The sequence below is a fragment of the Ambystoma mexicanum genome, chromosome 3q (genome assembly GCF_040938575.1).
Source record: "Ambystoma mexicanum isolate Mex_15411 chromosome 3q, UKY_AmexF1_1, whole genome shotgun sequence".
Lineage (NCBI taxonomy): Eukaryota > Metazoa > Chordata > Amphibia > Caudata > Ambystomatidae > Ambystoma > Ambystoma mexicanum.
Window position 1 is genome coordinate 231479757 of NC_090926.1, and position 19361 is coordinate 231499117.

The 19361-nt window shown below is 47.8% G+C and overlaps 1 protein-coding gene across 4 annotated transcripts in view; it reads right to left on the minus strand.

Annotated features, from left to right (window-relative positions):
* The window catches only part of TNS2 (tensin 2), a 590960-nt gene that overhangs the window by 70111 nt on the left and 501488 nt on the right, over window positions 1-19361 (minus strand). For all 4 annotated transcript variants that reach the window (XM_069653619.1, XM_069653621.1, XM_069653620.1 and 1 more), the window contains 2 exons: window positions 14740-14832; window positions 11298-11429 (listed from right to left, as the gene is read on the minus strand). In XM_069653619.1, the coding sequence (XP_069509720.1) occupies window positions 11298-11429; window positions 14740-14832 (225 nt within the window). The remainder of the gene's footprint in view (window positions 1-11297; window positions 11430-14739; window positions 14833-19361) is intronic.

Sequence of the window (19361 nt, forward strand, 5' to 3'; positions counted from 1 at the left end):
CGGGAGAGAGCGCCAACGTGCTATCTTGGACTCCGCCAGTTCTGCCGCGGCCAGGTAGTTGTTGGCTAAGAGAGCTTCTTTGGTCAAGGACACCTGGACTCCCAGATATTTAATCCCGTCGGGAGACCACTGTAGCGGGTATCCCGTGGCAGGTTGAATCGTGGAGCCCGTGAGGGGGAAGAGTTCGGATTTGGCATAATTGATGGTGAATCCAAAGTATGTACCGATACGAGTGATGTTGCGCAAAATAGGGTCGAGGTGGAGATCAGGGTTTCTGACGAACAGTAGTACGTCGTCTGCATAAAGTGAAATAATCTCGGGGGTACCCTGCAGCCGTAACCCTTTGCGAGAGTGGCGCTCCCTGACAAACTCCGCCATAGGCTCAATGGCCAGTGCAAACAGGATCGGGGAGAACGGGCATCCCTGGCGGGTGCCTCTGGAGAGAGTTGACGCAGACCCTAGCGACTGGAGAGGTGTACAGCAGTTTGATATGTGCAATCATCCTAGGCCCAATGCCCATGGTCTCCAGGACCAGCCACATGTACCTCCAAGACACCATGTCAAAGGCCTTCTGGGCATCCAGGGTGACCGCAACTGCACTCACGTCCTGATCAATTCGTGCCAGGACGTTAAGGGGCCTCCTGATATTGTGTGATGTGGATCTCCCGGGCACAAAACCCGACTGGTCGTCGTGCACCTTATATGGCATAACAGGCAGGAAGCGATTGGCGATCACCTTGGCAAAGATTTTTGTATTCAGGTTCATAGGTGAAAGGGGCCGGTATGATCCACACTCATCCGCAGGTTTGCCAGGCTTGAGCAGAACCGTAATAACGGCCTCGCGTGGTGTCGGGGGAAGGGACCCCAGCCGGACAGATTCGTTCCACACCCCTAGCAATTCGGGGCTAGTATAGCCACATGTTCTTGATAGAACTCTGCCGTCAGCCCATCTGGGCCCGGCGCCTTTCCTTTTGGGAGACAAGAGATAGCCTCCACTATCTCATCCAGTGTAACGGGGGAGTCTAGCTGGTCTCTTGTGGCGGGGGAAACGATGGTGGTGGGAATTTGCTCCAGGAGTTCCCGCATTTGGGAGTCACCATGTTCGGGGGGTTGAGAGTATAAATCAGAGTAGAAGCCTGTGAAGACCTCCAGGATATGCTGATCAGACCATTGTATCGCCCCCTGACTGTCCTTAACACAGGTAATCTGGGAATGACCCCACTCTCCCCTCGCCAAGGCGGCCAGCGTTTTGCCTGGTCTGTCGCCCTCGCCGTATTTCCGTGCCGCCTGTGGGCAGATGAAGTACTGGACTTCCCTATTGGCCTGCTCGTTGAAGATCTTGAGCTCCTCGCTGATCTGGGAGAGGACTCCCGGATCAATGGAGGCTGGGTGGGCTCGCTCCAGGTCCCTTAATTTAGTTTCAGTGCGGGATGGGGTAGCTCTTATGGTTTTAAGGACTCCTGATTCCCTAGAGATGGACGCCCCCCTGATGAAGGCCTTAAAGGCGTCCCAGCGGACCCCCAGGGTGGTGGACTGCGGCAGATTGTGCTCAAAGTATGATTGGATGTCGGCTAGGATGTCCGCTCTAAACACGATGTCCTGCACAGCGGCCGATTTGAAGCGCCATGTATTGATGGTGGGAGCCGGAATACTAAGTTCTAGGGATAATGCAATCGGCGAGTGGTCAGACAGTGTGCGTGCAAGTATGGATGTCCCCGCCACACTGCCCAGCAAAGGGCCGGACAGTAGGAAAAGATCGATCCTGGAAGAGCTGTCGTGGACTGATGAGTAGTAGGTGTACTCGCGCGCTTGTGGATGTAATGCCCTCCGTACATCGTGAATGTCGAGTGTCGCGCAATGAGTCAGGAGTCTACGCGCTGCACCTGGCAGGGGCCTGGGGGCTGTGTTGGTCCTGTCCATCATGGTATTAAGGATGAAGTTCATATCCCCACCCCAGATGATCTGCACCCCCACGTACCCTAGTAAAATGGACACCACCTGATCAACAAACTCGGGAGAATCAACATTGGGGCCATAGGTATTCACCAGCAAATAATCACTGTTGGCAATGGTGCAGTACAACACCATGTATCTCCCCTCCGGGTCTATGTAGCTCTTGTGGAGAACAAACTTGAGTGACTTATGGATCAAAGTCACCACCCCTCTGGCACGAGTGGAGTATGAAGTGAAATATCTGTGAGGCCCCCAGGTTGGCGCAATGCTCCTAGCCAGTGGGCCCGTGGAGTGCGTCTCCTGCAGGAGCAGTATTTTGCATCCTTGCCTGCTGGCATATGCCATAATCTTGCGACCTTTGGTATAGTTGCTTAGGCCCCGAACATTCCAGGACATTATAATTACAGGCATTCTAATGATCTAAATAAGATACACTTAACTGGAGAGCCCATAGGGTGCGTGTATTGCACAGGTAGCATATGAGAACTCTAATGCACATCCCACCACTGTTGTCGTAAGCCAAATGTGAGACAAAGTTCCCTCCGATGCGGATGCCCCAATGCGATGCGGTCTGCCAAACCGCCTCCACCATTTGCCATAACACTTTTCTTTTCCATTCCCCAACAAATCTGCCCACCCCCAACTTGCAGTGCAATCCCCCCTAACGCTAATAAAACAGATGATGATGAGGGACAACATCCAACGGGAATGTGCCCCCACCATGGCCCAACTGGGCCCAGCCATCGAAAACACCCAATCAAACATTAAAATTGCCATTGCAGTGGGCTGTGCTGTTGCCGTGAGGACGGCCGCTTAAGTATCAAGTAGGACAGCAACAGCCGTCTGGTGTAGGTTCTGCGGTAAGTGGATCTTGTGTCAGGTCCCAGGGTCAGCTGGCCGTTGAACGTATGATGGGAACTGAGGAGTGTTGAGTAGTCATGTTCAGTTCCAAGCACCGAAGGTGCACAGAGATCAGTGTCCAGAGTACCAGCGGTGAGCCAGGGGCCAGAGGGCCATAGATGGGGCCAAGCGTGGTGAGCTTGCGGTAGAGTATTGCTAGTTACCCATGTACACTGATGAGGAAGAAGGGGTTTTTCTAGATAGGTTAATTAGGTCCCATTAGGACACGGCGCGTTGGGTCAATTTCCCTCGGCGTGTCCACCATCTGGATCATGTAGAGGGATATGTGCTTCAATAAATTTCACCGCCTCGTCAGGCACAGTGAAGAAATATAATTTGCCACTGTATGTGATTTTAAGACGAGCGGGGAACAAAATGGCGTATGGGACATTGCGCTCCCTGAGCAACTTCTTGACCCGAGGAATTTGCGCCTCTCCTGCTGTACAGCTGTTGAAAACTCAGGGAAAATCCTGATGGTATTGGCCTCAAAGCATAGTTCGCCCTTCTCACGTGCCAGGCGCAGGATAAGGTCTCTATCGCGGTAGTTTAAAATTCTGGCGATGATGGGCCTTGGAATGTCCCCTGGTTTGGGGCACGGCGAGAGGGCCCGATGGGCACGCTCCACCGTGAAGTAGGGAGAGAGGGCTGGGTTGCCGAGGAGATCTTTGAGCAATGTTTCAATGGCGTCTTCCATGCGCCCTTTCAGAGCGTTTTCGGGAACACCAATGATACGCAGGTTATTTCTGCAGGAGCGCGATTCCAAGTCATCGCACTTAGCTTTCACACCCTTCATGTCACGGGATAGTGAGGTGACCGTGTTCTGCAAGGCTAGAATGTCATCTTTGTTCATCGAAATCCTGCTCTCCGCATCAGAGATTCTGGTGGCCGCTTGGTCCACGCGTGTCTTCAGGGAGGCCACATTGGCGTTAATGTCATCAAGTTTCTCGTGGAACAAGGCAAAGTTTTTAGCCATGGTTTCCATGAGTGTAGTTAGATCAGGGCCAGTTGCAAGGGGATGGGGGACTGGGTCCGGTTCCTCCTGTAAGGATGATGTATGGGTGGATTCCGACCTCGGGACAGATTTGGTAAATTTGTCCATGGCTCCCCCTTTCGAATTCCCTGTGTATTTGTTGGGCATAGCCGGTAGAATTTCCGATGAGGCACGCACCTGTGGAATGGTAATGGAGGCCAAAAACTCAGCTGGTCGAAGGGGAAACCCCATGCACGGTCAGGAGCTCCAAGCAAGGAGGCGCTGGTGTGTCCAGCAGCCAGGGTCTACGGAGGCCCCCCTCCGACGTATGTGATCCGGGCAAGGCGCACCCCTCCAGAGCATGCGCCTGGGCTCCGGGCCCCTCAGGGGGTAAGACCAGGTGATGTAGGCCCCAAGCAACTCGGTTCGGGTCCACCCTCCCCGTTCCTCACCTGGGCGCCGGGGTCCGGATCGGGAGCTGCAGATGTCGGGTGGGCAACCGGGCTCTGGCCCAGTCACCCCGCAGCCCAGTGAGGGCAGGGCGCCCGCGCCGCCAACAGGGAGAGCAGCAGAGTTATCTCAGGGAGGGCATGGAGCCGCGGAGCCGATGTGTCGATGAAGAGTAGGAGCGCGCTCCTGCGCAGGCCCCCGCAGTGGCCACCCGTGCTACAGCGCACCCCAGGAGGGAGACCGCAGGCAATGTCGAATTCAGTGCACAGGAGAGACCGGCGCCGGGCGTGAGCTGGAAGGCCCCGGGCAGTGATCAGGGGCCGCAGGTCCCGTGCCCAGCACCCACTGCCGGCCTCCGCGAGATCCGGCCAGAAGGAGGAGGCGGGAGCCAGGCCCACGCGGATGCCCAGTCAGAAGGCCACCAGCCAGCAGAGATGCCCGGTTCATCCGGATCCGGGACCGTTTCAGACCGGGATTGCTGTGGCACAAGCAGAAAGGTCGCCCACATGGATCCACAAAGTATTGGGTCGCAAGAAGAGTTAATGCTGCAGTTGATGGCGAATTTCGGCCGGAGCCCCACAGAGCTCAAAGACTAGGCAGCCATCTTGGGCTGCTCAACAGCGCCACCCCCATTCCTTTCTTTTTCAAAAGGGATTCTCTTGCATTGTATCAGGCTACACCAAATACCAAGGTACCTTTACATTCAGAACCCCATTTTACAACTACCTCTCAATTAATTTATTAGGACCATATTATATCGGGTATGATTTGCACACTATTAGTCACAACACTTTGCTACTCGTAACCTGCACAACAAATCACAGATATTTGCTGAAGATATGGGTTACCTGATACCTGGACAAAATCTATTACTAGAAAAGCGTGCTAATGCTGCCTCTAACACTCTGTCCTTAATGAACCATGAGCAGGTGGCATTGATTATTATCTGGAAATGTCAATTCCGTATGTTTGAGCTATGTGAGGCTGTTTCAAAAAAGAAAAAAGTCTCAAAGCTCAAAGGAGAAGAACTGTGAGGAAAAATAGAGAATTTGAAGTACATTGTAATAGGGACTTGTTTGTTTGTTTGTTTTATTTGTATGGCACACCGAACCCGAAGGTTCCTGGGCGCAAGAGGTACAAGATTACTTTAAGCTTAAGTTACAGAGTGCAGAGTACAAGAGTAAGGATTAACAAGGCAGGTAAAAATGGCAACTTGTCGGAAAAGCAAAAGGCTCAACTGATCTGCACTCAATCTTGAATTTCTGTACGATACATGTTAAAGCAAAGAGAAAAGTAAAATGCTGTATTCACTGCATGTTTTAATATTCTTTCCCGTTTGCACAATTCAAGCGTTGAACCTACCAGTAACACCTCCCTGCTTTGCTAATTTGCAAGGAAGGGGTTGAAGGCTATGTATTTACTTCCCTTGCCCAGCTGCCAGCTTTCTCTATCTACTGAATAGGCATTCAACTTTGGGTACCTGGGTCTGAATGGCACACACAATGCAGTAATTGAGCAGATGAGTTTCTCTTTGATGAGATCAAAGAAACTTCCACTTTGTGAATTAAAACCTTTATGACCACACAATGTATAAAAACATGTGCATTTTAAGGAAGGGGGCAAACCCATTGCTGTTGCAGGGTTCTCTACATGTATTTTGAGGTGGTCTCCTGCAACACTGTGGAATAAATGATTTCTTGAATTGATCTGACCCAAACTGACCCAAACTGATCCCGTCTGATTTATACATCAGGTATTACTGACAGAGCAGGCCAACCTAGTGGCGTTTTCTCATTTGGGTCTAACCAAACTCTTTGGGTAGCGTAGGCTAAGCAGTAAGGCTTACATTTGAGAGATCAGAGGTTTTTTGTAGAGCCATGGTTGGCAAAACAATAAGACTGACAAGTACAAGAGGTCCACACAGATGTATACATATCGTATTTTTCAAGGAAACACATGTAGTATACAGCATCCTTGACTTTTAATTGCATAAGCAGATCTTTTACCAATTCTACTCATCCAGTTATTGTCTACCTGTGGCTTACAGCTGCTTATAGCCACATGCTTTGCATAGACCACCATCTAGTGGTTTTTGCGAGTATTACATCTTGTTTTTCTTTTCAGATTCTAAAAGTGGCGTCAACATGGACATTCCTGTCACAGTAACTCTATAATACGAGTACAGGTACCCATGATTCCTCACTCGTCAACATCCTCAGATTGTCTGTCTGACAGGACATGAATGCATGATTGTTTTTTGTTTTTTTACATGTATGATATCATTGCAGTACTCTGCCTTTGATCCCAAGGTTGGAGGATGTGCAGACACATGCAACACCTTGCAGATACAAGCCACAGAAATACGATTACTGGGTAAATAATGGTTTCCTTCTGGGGCTTGTGAATCTGATTAAATGCACATGCTTTGCGTAGACTAGCAAGTAGTACATGATGTAGGCAGTGGGTGAGCTGAAGATACATTTGGAAAAAACAGCTTGTCACACTTGTGAATCTGTTCTTGCCTGAGTGTCTAACCAATAGTGTTGTGTGAAGGTGTATACTGAGCGTCATATTGCTGTTTTACAAATTGCTTCCAGTTTGTAGATTGTGGTTGTGCTTTCAGGGTAAAAGCCAGGGATTTATCTCTTCCTGTTGCCATTGGATAGAAAATGGATCAGTTTTCCTTCGTTCTTCGGTCCTACTGAGGGTAATACATGACTGCCCTGCAATCATCAAGTGTACCTAATGACCTTTAATTGCTGCATTGTGGGTTTTGAAAGAAGGCATATCATTTGATAGATTGATTGATATGAAATTTCGAAATATATTTGAGGGAACCTAGCGTGTGTTCTTAAAACCACCTTGTGTTTGTGTATAAGAGACAAATGGCTCTGACAGAGATAATGTTATGTTATGTTATGTTAAAGGTACTTATATAGCACACCGTCACCAACAGAATTGGTCCCCAGGCGCTCTGCCTGCAGTTCAGTTATTACTCTGATAGAGGTGACCACTCCAAGAAACACAACCTTTTTTGAGAGTTCCTTTATGGGGGCTTTATGCATTGGTTTAAAAATGGGAGCCCCATTACATTGGATAGCACTGTGTTTAAATCCCAACCAAGTGGTGATCGGTTGTTGGTGTGTATTACACCTGCCATGAAAGCCTTGAAAGCTGGTGCCCTGGAGGACACTGTGGGCCTCATTACACGGTAGGCGGTGAGCCATGGCGCTGTTAGCGCCATGGCTCATGCCGGTAAAATACCGGCACCGCCTTGGCGGAAAGGGGATTTACCGCCCCATCCCAAGGTTGGAGGGGCGGTAAATCCCCCTTCCGCCATTGCCCTTCCCCATTCCCATTTCTGCCCCATAGGGCTCTATGGGAATGGGGAAGGCGCTAATTACGGCACCGCAATTTTGCGGTGCCGTAATTAGCTCCGAGGTCCCTTAGCGGGTTGGTATTTAACGCCTGCAAAAAGCAGGCGTTAAAACTCCAACCCGCTAAGGGACCTCGTAGTAAGGCGGCAGGGATTTACCGGTACCGGTATTTTACCGGTGCCGGTAAATCACTACCGCCTACCGTGTAATGAGGCCCTTTGTGTTGTGGCACTGTGTATGCTGTTAATGCAGCAAGATGCACCCTGAGTGAATAGTATACCAAACCTGAGTCCAGTAGATGAAGCAGTAACAATGGTGCTGTGGCAATTCCAAAAGAGACCTTGAATTGAAAATGTCCTTTGTCTGCTTTGAAGCATGGATATTTGCAATGACTCGGGAACATGGAAATATGAAAGTATTCATCTTTCATAGCTAGTGTTGCCATACACTCTCTCTTCTTTAGTAGTGGAATGAATCCGAATTTCTGTTTTCCTTTTTGTTTTGTCTTCTTTTGGGAACAAGGAAGACTGGAGAATACATTATCTTGTTTACTTAATCTTGAGGAGCTGGATCGATGGCTCCTTTTAGGATGATTGCTTTTATATCTTCTTGGTGTAGAACAAGATGACTGTGCTGCATTTTCCTGTATAGTGTAGCATGGTTTGGTTAAAAGATGCATGAAATACCCTTTCATGACCTTAGTGCTTAATACCCACTTGTCTGATGATATTCCCACCGAAGTGTGGGTGAAGGATGTCATTCGTCCCCCTACTGGGAAAACATGGCAGGGCACCACTACTGGAAAATGACTGCTTCTCAACCTGTGCCACGTCTGTGTTGACATAGTGCTCCTGTGTAACTGTTTGTTGTGCCTCGACTGGGAAACCATGCCTTGTTTCTTGATGAATATGTGTATTGATTTGTGGAAGTTGTGTACTAGGAACAGCAGAGGAAACCCACTGCTGGTATGATTTGCCCGTTATTTGCCCCACGCTTTTGATTGTCTCATGTTCTTTTTAAAAAAAAAATGTTCAAGAGCCTTGCCCACTACTTTGCGTAACAGGAGCGCTTCCTCTATTGGCATGTCCAGTAAATTTACTTGTGTTTCGGGTTGAAACCCTGAGCTCCTAAGCCATGCATGTCTCTTGATGACTGTGGCCCGTCCAACAAGTCTCCTGCTGTTACTGCAGAATCTATTGTATTTTTGATTACTGTGTTTGCTGACCCAAGAGCGTCAGATCGAGAGAGCAGCGAGGAGGGTGTAACCGGTGGAGAAGGAGGTGGCAAAGGCTGCTGGGGTATAGAGTGAGGTGGAAAGTGGGGTATAGGTTCTCAAAGAGGGTGGCACCGGTTGTATGCAGTGTAGAAAGGGGGTTGTACAAGGTGAGTCAGAGAAAAGAGATGGGGGGATAAAGCATAGGGGGAATTAGAGAGTGTGGCAGTTTATAGCGGGAGGGTGGAAGGCAGCAGTGGGAGTAGTGATGAGTGGGGATCAAATCAGGAGGGGGTGAAAGTAGTGGAAAGAGGTGGGCGGGAGTGAGCGTGGTAAGGCGTAGTTAGAAAAGAGGAGTGTAGTGTGAGGTAAGAAGGGGGTGTAGTGAAAGGTGAGAATACGGGTGTAGTGAGAGATGAGGAGAGTGGTATAGTGAAAGGTGAGGAGAAAGGTGAGAGAAGAGAGAGAGAGAGGGAGAGAGAGAGAGAGGGAGAGAGAGAGAGAGAGAGAGAGGGAGAATACCAGAGGGACATAGGAGGAAGAGAGGGAGTGTCAGGAGTGAGAAAGAGAGGGAGCATATTAAGGGGAGAGTGAAAGGAGTGGGGTGTCTGAGTCTGGCACAACCTTCACACCATCATTTGATATCTGGGGAAGGTGAGGGTACCCTTAGAAGTCCCTAAGGGAGTCAGATAGATAAGGCTTCTGTCTTTAGGCCCTCACCTCCAGCCAGAGAAGGCAGTAGACAGAAGGGGTTACCGATCTCCAGTGACCACCATCTTGGGATTAGGGAAGCCCAGACTAGGGTGGAGGACACCCATGGGAAGATGAGAGAGTGGACGACAGCCATCAGCTGGACCCCCTAACAATTCCAATAAAACCCCTCAAACTGTCCTTGAAACTTTGTGTATTCTTGAAACCACCTGTGACATTCCACACTTTATATTTCCATAAAAAATAAAGTTCCTATATTGAGAAATGGCAAATAGAAAACATTGCACTCACAGGTAAGTAAATCAGAAGATGCCACAATGTATCAGGCAAGTAACAGTTTTAGGTAAGATTCTTTTAGAGTGTTACCTACAAATGGGTAAATAAACTACTTTTGTTTCTAAGCTGGCAAGTTCAGAAGTGACCAGTAGAGTGAATAGGAGAAATATTTGGTGGGAAAGGATTATCTTTGTGTGAAAGTGCTCAAAGGAGTAGCTGCTGGAGTTACAATGGAGGGAAGACCTCAAGAGTCACTTTAAGATAAAGAGCAGGCCCAGGGTTGAAGAAAAGAATGAAGCTAAAACCCACCAGCACCACTGGAAAACCAATAGAGCAATACCCTGGGACCGGAAATGCAGTTCTGCAGGATGCAGTTGCTGGTTTCCAGTAGAGGTTACTTCACGGGTTGTTCAGGGTCCAACGTAGGTTCCAGCAGCAGGAGACTGGTGCAGAGAGGACACAGAGACATTTGGGAATTGTGATTATTCTCATTCCAGTGATTCCCAGGTCAAAGGGGTCTGACTGCTGTGAGTAGTCATAGATGCAGGGTTCCCACATCATCCTCAGAAACAGGATCTGGCTTCTAAGCGTGGGGCTGTCCTGGAGAACGGATGTTGAAGAAGCCACAAAAGAGAGGGGCAAGTCATGCCAGAAGGACCAGGAAGGCAATTCTGGCAGTGCAGTCTCAGGGTTCGGGGCAGTAGAGCCTCTGGAGCTTCCCGGGTGAGGGGACACAGAATTAGAGTGCTTGCTTGATGTGCTGGGATGAATATTCTCTGGTCGTTCAGCTCAGTCAGTCTTCAGAGGCCTGGCAGTGAGGGGACACTCACTTCTGTGTCTGGCGATGCAGGCATGATCAGGAGCTTCACGGAGACAATACCTTCAGTCAGGGGGTTATGATCCACTTGTACCCACCTGGTCAGGGAAAAGGAGTGCGCCACTTTGGATTCCTTCTGGGCTTCCTGGAGTGTCAGAGCTTTGTCATTGGATTCTTCATAGAGTCACGATGCTGGTGTAGAGTGCACACACACACACACACACCCATTGGGACCCAGCCAGGTGAAATTGATTAATTCTCTGAGACAGTGTGGGACAAATTTGGGATACTCCTGCAGGGTTCTTAAAAACAGAGCCACACTCTGTCAGGCTTTGGATCAAGCCTGGCTGGTAGAAATATAAAGCCCAAAACCCAGTAAAGTCAGCAAAAAGTACAGGGGGCTACCTCCCGACATCATTTATCATTTTCTGTTACTCAACAAACCTACATGAATGGATGCTCCATTTTTATGAAACATCCTCCCTGTGCAACGTGCTCCATAAAATACTGATTGACTGTAAACGTAGCTGTATCTTGACAGAAAGTTGCTTACTCTAACACTCTCCACCTAAACGATCAGTGCTCCTTTGCAAGAGATGTGCCATCATGTGTCACTGTCCAGAGCCTCACCTTTGCATGCTTGGCTGGCAGCATTTGGAGGGGGGGTTGCCACCTTCAGAGCCAGTCCGTAGGCCCCCTGGAATGAGTTGCTGTCTCGGATCAAGAAGAATCCCGGCTCTTTGTCCTTCAATAAAGCAATGGCTGCAAGGCGAAAAGACAAGGGGGGTTTAGTGACGGTTCTGCAAGGGGTGGGCACCCTGCGTTTGTTCATCTCTTCACCTTCCCGGCAGGAGGTGGATTCCGTGGAGCTAGAGAGATTTTTCTTCAGGTCTCTACACACCCCAGAGAATGTACCACACTGGTATTCAAATAAACATCCACTTTATTATAATACATATTCACAGTATTCAACTTTGGACTAAACAGGACACATAACAAGTCACACAGTGCATGCAAAGAAACAGTAAAGGGCCGGAGGCAGACAGTAAGCAGAATACATAGAAGGCTAAGGGGTGGGGAGAAAAAGGGAACCCTAGGCAACGGTAAACATGCATTCACATTGTCATGATGGGGAACCCAGTAGCCAACACCGGGATTCTCACCGTAATCCCCCAACCTCTAGCACACAGTAGAAAGATGGCAAAGGTAGACCACGTACTAGATACACTACATAGAGGCAGGACAAAGGAAACTCACACTTTCTCAAAAAGGCCCAGAGGGCCACCAAAAGGTAGACCAAATGTAGGGTCACAATCCCAGAAAACCCAGGATATCAAGTGATATACAATAACCAACAGTAATACACTGCAACAACACGTTTCCACAGACAGGAGGGCAAGACATTGATTTTAAAATGAGGAGTAAATGAGTGGTGCATGCTTAAATTCCATTCTCTTGTTTAAAACCACAGGGGCCAGGAAAATGGCAATGTTCAGATAGCTCCCTTTAATAGTCACTTTAGTGGAGTGTTCAGACTTGGGAAAAGTTCCTCATTGGAAATAACCGGACAAATCCAATGGGCAGAGCCAGGGCTACGGGGGAAAGGCAAGAAAGTCTCAGATCTACGCCACAGGTGCAGATAAAAGTGCAACCAATCCCAGGGGGCGACAGAGGAGAACCCCCCCCCACCCACGTAGAGTTCCAGTTCCAGGTTTGCGAGAGAGAAGGAGGAAGCAAATCAGACTACAAACAATGAAAGTCAATGATAGACCGCAGTAGAGGGGGACCTGCAGAACCCCACCACCACATGACCTAGACACACCTGATGGGAAAACCAATGAATAATCCAGCAGCGCTGAGGGGCAAGTACTCTTGGTGCCAGAATTGGAGAACTTGGCTCAGAAATGGCACAACAACATGGTAAGTACAAATGTTTGTCTGTGTAACAATATCCATTGCACAAGGTCTTCTGCCCAAGACCAACGACGACCAGGAGTATCAAAAAGAGGAGTAATCACCCTTGCCAGGAGCGCGACCTACCAACCAGCAGCAGAAAGAAATACATAGAAGTCAACGGGAGCCCAACCAATTGGAAGCCGGACCATTCAGAGGGCAAAACCAAGGTGGCCCAATTTTAGAGCAGCCATGGGATCATGATGGTCCACCACCTTCAACCTGTGCTGATTTCAATGTACTTAACAGAACATTGAGGTTTTTATGAGGCTAACAGCATTATAGATTACAGGCTTTAAAATCGTGTTGTTATGCTCCCGTATTTGTAGAGTGCAACATTCTCCACAAAGGTCATTTTAGCTATATTAATTTGTGGAAGTACATAACGGTATTGGTGAAATAAATGAATTAGGTTTTTAACAGTTTAAGAGCGAGTTCCACATTGAGTACCTTGAAAGAAAAAGAGTGACCGCCAACTCTAGTCTTATTAATGGATGGAATGGTAAATAGTTTTTGATATGCTGGCCAGAAAGATCTGACTGGACTATACCTAATAAGGAAAAGGTAGAGAGCAGAGAAAAAAGTTGAACTCTGCTCATAATAAGCGCGATATGCTAGGCAGAGTGTTTCAAAGAGAATATGCTTTTCAACCGCCAGCCAATGCAGGGTTGGCAAAACTGGCAAGATGCGCCCTCACCAATGGGTTCCAGATAGAGCTTGCGCTGCTGCGTTCTTAAATCTATGCATTTTCTTAATCTGATATTTAGGAAGACCTACAAACAGTCTAAATGGGATTGCACCAAGTCTAAGACAGGCTGAGAGCGATGTACCTGGGCTAAGTATGGAGAGTATTTTCAGCATGTCTGAATGAAAGAAGCCAGTTTTAACCACATTGGTGATTTGTGCATATAAAGCGGACCTTGCTATTGATGAGCACTCCCACATTTCTAACCATGGTAGAAAAGAATGGACTAGGGCGCGAGTCCGTGGTCCAAAAAGCAGGATGGCTCAATTGATATTTTTCCCACCTTAAGAAACTCTGTGTCACTAGCAATGAGTTGGAGAAAATCGCAGCCCGTCCAAATATCAATTGCCTGCATAAGGCTGTTAATGTTACTAAGATCATTCATATGGGAAGTCGTGGTTTGCGAAACTGTCTTGGCATCTTTAACATAATTTAAAAAATTGAAACCAAATGAATGAATCAAGGGAGCCAAAGGACAAAGACAGCCAATAAACAGCAAGAGGGAGAGTGCCGATAACTGCGGTACCCCATTCACCGCTACACTTTCAACAGACAGGAAAGGAGGTACAGTGATGCAGTGCTGATGATTGGAGCAGATTGAATTCAATCAAATTGTGAAATTATTTTTGGATGATTGACAGGTCGAAGACCTCTAACCGTTCTAGTAGAACTAGTCAAATGGATCCGCTATTGTTAAGCCACCAATCCACTTGTGAAGAGGAGCAAGTTGTGAAGCTCCGCCTTGCACATGGATTGCGTCCGGCATTCATCCACGTGCTGTCTCGATTACAGGGGCTCTCCCCAGGATCTCCTTGGATATGTGCATCAAACCTATTGCCTCCTGAGACTCTTGGCCAGGCTCTCGAATGATGGCCTGCAGTGTGAAGGCTGGAGTTTGCGTCCCGGTTATAATATTCCAGGAAGTGTTCAGACTCCCAGCTCCAGCCTCCGCTCAGATGCTGGCTCTTTCTGGACATTGAAGGGACTATTAACATTGAAGGTCTCTGAAAAACCAATACACTTTCAGCGTTGAGGGTGTCTTCAATGCCAGTCACACAAGTCTATTCGGAGACACTGCTTCCGACAGTCAGTTGCAGCAAAGAGATTACTCTCAACAGAAACACACAAAAACTGAACACAGAAAGAGAACTTTCGTCACACAGGCGTATTCACAAACACAAAACTATAAAAAGACAAGCATCAGGTATCACAGACAACTCCAGGCGGTGTTGGCTTTCCTTATGGACACGCACCAATGCATAAAATATACATTGGTACATTCAAAGTAAGAAATACACAGAAGTTGCACACATACGCAAAGAGATGGCAGTAGACCAACACTGTCTAACACACAACATCCTTAACACACGTTACCTTGATCACGGGAGATGTTTGGCTTGTACCAGAACCTGGACGTGTCTTGGACAAACTTCACGTTCAGCTGGTTTTCCCGCTGAGCATCTGCAACTAGAAAACCAAAGTGTTTAGGTTACAACCAGAACAGAATAGGTCTTCCCATTGGGCAGTGTATGCACAGTGGACAAGAAAGGGGCATGCATAGAATCTGCATTATCTTCAGGGTAGGACTCTCATTGTCTGGGGAGGATGCCAGCCCACAGAAACTCTTGCTTGCAGTTTTCAGTGCATGCTTTTCAATTAGCACCCTGGGCAGGTCAGGCTGCCAATCAGATTGCTCAAAATGCAAGCTAACTCAATGGTTTAGGTCGAAATTACCTAAAAGAAATGGTCGCATTGACCAAAAGTTCTAAAAATGCTACCACCAAAGGTTCGAACACCAAAAGTTCGAACCTTTGGTGTTAGCATTGAAAAACAAAAACGGGGGCTGCTGGGGTGTCCCCCGCATCGCCCTGCTCACTATACTTTATGGTACAGTGAGCGGGGGCTGCAGGGGACTCCCCCGCAGTCTTCCATTACAAAAAAAAAAAGAAAAGGTCCCTGCAGCATCGGTTCCCGATGACGGAAGTGAAAGGGAACTGGCGCTGCAGGGAACCCAGCGTGAAGATGAAGGTAAGTGGGGTTTGTTTATGTTGGGGGGTGTGGGTGGGGGTGTGCTGAGGGTGTGGGTGGGGGTGTTATGGGTGTGTTGTGTGTGTGTGAGAATGTATGTGCGTTTGCATGAGAAAGGTGCAAACTTTTGGTAGTTTGCACCTTTCTCGTGCAAACGATTTGCCCGCAGTACTTTCAGCCGCGGGCAGATCACTCGGATTCACTCTCAGTATCCAAGCCCGCATTCTGTGTTGCAGCGAGGCACCAAACAGTTAATCCTTATCCAACTGGCCATAATGACAATGGAAGAGGGGCTCCACACAGAGGCCCACGCTCCATTTCAATGGTGGGCATCTTAGGTAAATATTTTTGTGAAACAACGGGTCGTGTGCTCGCCATGACTCGTTATTAAACACAAATACATGGCTGGCTGTACTCAGGAGTTATAAACCTGGAGTGCTTATTGCAATCACACCCCCGTACCTGGGCTTCACCCTCTGGTAACCGGCAGGCGTTAACGCCCTCACTTCGCTCTGGCCCATTACTTGCGCCCCTGTCCATTACCGACAAAAGAATCATGCCGAGGCGCATTGTTGCTTAAAGTCACGCATTCATTATTGCATGCTCTTCCTGAGAAATCCCGATTAAGTGTTCAATGTTTGTCTCTTCACTGTAACAATCTCGATAACAATGCATCATAATGGCAAAACAGGGTTCCAACCTAAATGTAGAACAGAGCTGTCTAACTCGAGGGACGAAAGCTGGTGGTGAAGTAATTATTCCCCAGTTAACCGCAAATACTAAACTATGCTGTATACTGAATAATAAACACTTTATTATAAAATCACACATACCATATCTATTAGGTCAAATATTGTTAGGTCAAATAAAATGTCACAAAACACAGCGTATGTATAAAAACAGCAATGGACAGTGAAGAGCCTATGCACTCCTAAAATAAAATGTACGCTCACTACCTGGTGGCAGACACTACAGACACTATATAAGCTTAAGAGGGGCACCACCCTCTGTTGGGGACACTGCAACGACTAACCCTACTAGGAGGCTAATCACACATGACAAGAAAGGGAAGCCAACCTCTCTTGAGAAAGGTAATGTGGACCGAGCGACAAGGCTTCACTTTCAGGTAGGGGTAGTAGACTGAGACAAAGGTACGCATAGTGCACACACATCCCTCTAGAAAATTCACTAAACTGATATAATGAAAACATGTCTATTTGTCACACATCGAAATATATCCAGTCAAAATAAGTACTTAATGATTAATGCACATAAAGGATACCAAGTACATTATAAAAAACAGTAAGGAGCTCATTTAGAGTGTGGTGTAAATGGAAATTATGCCACAAATCTGGCTGAAAAAGCATCCAAATGGTGGCAGAAGCAAAACCCCCATTTGACCGCTGATCACGAGTCTGTTGACGTTAAGATGAATTACTGGAATCTGGCCGGGTGGATACATTTTAGGAGACCACCCTAGTTATAGTGAACTGGGGAACTCTGAGAGCTTAGCCAAAACCCAATCAAGGTAGCAGTGGAGAGCAGTCAAGGCTATTCTCAGGAGAGTGTGAGTGGGGTCAGGGGTGAACAATGAGCCCACACAGTGAATAACAAACATTCAATTTAGAAAGGTAGGTACAAAAATACTATATTTATTCTAGGCCCAAAACACACACTAGAAAATAGAACAAGTGGGTGATAATATTGCACAGCACTCAGTTATAAATATATATATAGTCACCATAGGTTATTATGAATGATTTCAATAACTTCAACAAAATAAGTTAAGTAGGTGATGCAGTAAGTGTAAAGGCTGAAGGGGATATCTGTACTTCTGCCCTCTATATGGCAGGGTAGAGGCACAGAGCACCCCAGCCAAGGTTCTCTATATGGTAGCTATGGACGAGCAACCAAGGATTAAGCTCTCAGGCGGTCATGCAGGCTGGTTCTTAAGTACAGAGAGTTCCCAAGCCCCTACAAAGGAATGTCTATGTTATGTGCTAACACAGCTCTTTATATAAAAATAAGGTTCAGGTATATATATATATATATACACATTTCAATAACACACTTTGTACTCAGTTAATACTATAATGACAAATCTATACAATTCTATGTGGTACCACACCTAGACTTTAGATTCTTTTAAAATGCATCAACTGCTGACAGTTATAAAAAAGCACATAAATATTTCAGTAAGGTGCATCAGCATAGAAATGGGGAAGAGAGGCAGGTTAACATTAAGCCATGGCAGAATGCTTTCTTTGGAGAAAGATGCACAGGTCTGAGTGAGGATCCCCCTGCATGGGCAACCTGTTAAAAAGTTAACAAGCCCAGTCCATAAATGCTCAATAAGCCTTGATTCTTGGTTAAAAGTTCAACCACTGCAATGTACCTGAAGAGGATAGAGTTTCTTTGACGGTTCTTCGGTGATATCCTTCGAGGATGGACCCCCTTTGAAGAAGGAGCCACTGGGCGCTGAGATCCTCCAGGAAAAATACAACACTTGCAGTGATACAGCAGCTTCGACCTTTGCAGTGTTCTTCAATGATTGATCGATTCCTCGATGGTGGAAGTCCTGGGAAGATGAGGCATGCGGTAGGCCTTGATGCAAAATGTTTGGTGCTGCAAATAAGACTCTGTGGACTTGAAAGACCTTCAGCGGTGATGGATGCAGGCTCGGCAGCGGGCATCAGGAGTCGCAGCCGGTGGTCCTCTGGCTTGTCGATGCTGTAGCCACAGCATGTACCTCAGGATAGGTTTGGCGATTGGGACTCTACCACGGGCTGGACCTCGGATCTTCACTCCGTCAGATTCCTTGGGATGTCTTTGTCGGCTTCTGGTGGCAGGAACCCCACCGGCGGACTTTCCTCATTAGCCGGCGACCTCGACTTTCTCCGGAGGGACAAAGTGTTTGACGGTGATGACAAGGGGGAGCTTTTTTGGCTACGGGCATCGAGCAGCATGGCGTCAAGGTGTACCCGCTTCTGGCGGACGCAATTCGACTTAGCTTCCAGCGGTCACAGAAATCTTCCAACCCTGGTCAACACCAATGGACTTTGACAACCCTCGATGTCCAGGCGCTCTCTTCAGGATTCTCGGCGTACCCCTTCCCCGGACGTCAGACTCACAGAACTGGCTTTCAAGGTGTTTTGATGAGGAGCAGCAGTTTTTGCATGATGGTCCCTCGTAGCTCGGGGAGAGGTCTCCTAGCCAGGTGCTCTCATGGATCAGTCCTTGACAGCTTTTGGATTACATTGAAGGAAATGCAGCAGCAATCTTCTCCTCCAGCTGGGCTTCAATGATCAGCTTCAAGCTTCAACTTCAGCTTCTGAACAAATTGGTAAGTGAGAGGTCCCCGCATATACACATCCGTCCCTCATTCAGTCTGGCTGAGCCAGGCTCAGTCAACCAATCACACAGAATAGCATTCATGCAGACAGGCAGCCAATCAGGCCCATGGGCATTCAGGCCATTCACTCCACCCAGACGCCTATGACAAGGAATGTGGGTTGGGGCAAGCACCCAGCCTTTCAGCACACTACACTGCATTCATGTCAGTTTCAGGAAGGGCTGTCTCATTCGTTGTGCCACACAGACAGAAACCAGACACCCATAACATGGAATGCATATTGGTCACACGCTCCATTCACACAGGCCCCACCCCAAGGGTGTACCCACATCATACAGTCACTGGGAAGGCTCCCATTATTCAGTCGGCTGCTCTTCTACACGGGATACTTGGCTCCAATGGTGATCTGAAGCAATGGCTGCAGGAGTCCAGTTCTTATCCAGGATTCTACCTGGAAGCAAGTCAAAGCCCACCAATGGTAAGTATCTGCACCATTCAAACAGCTAGCAGTGGTGCAATCAGGAACCACTGTGGGTTTCACTTATGGCACACATCCTTTCAGGCACAATGAATGTGGAGTGGGACCAGACAATCCTACCACCTTCCTGGGCCACAC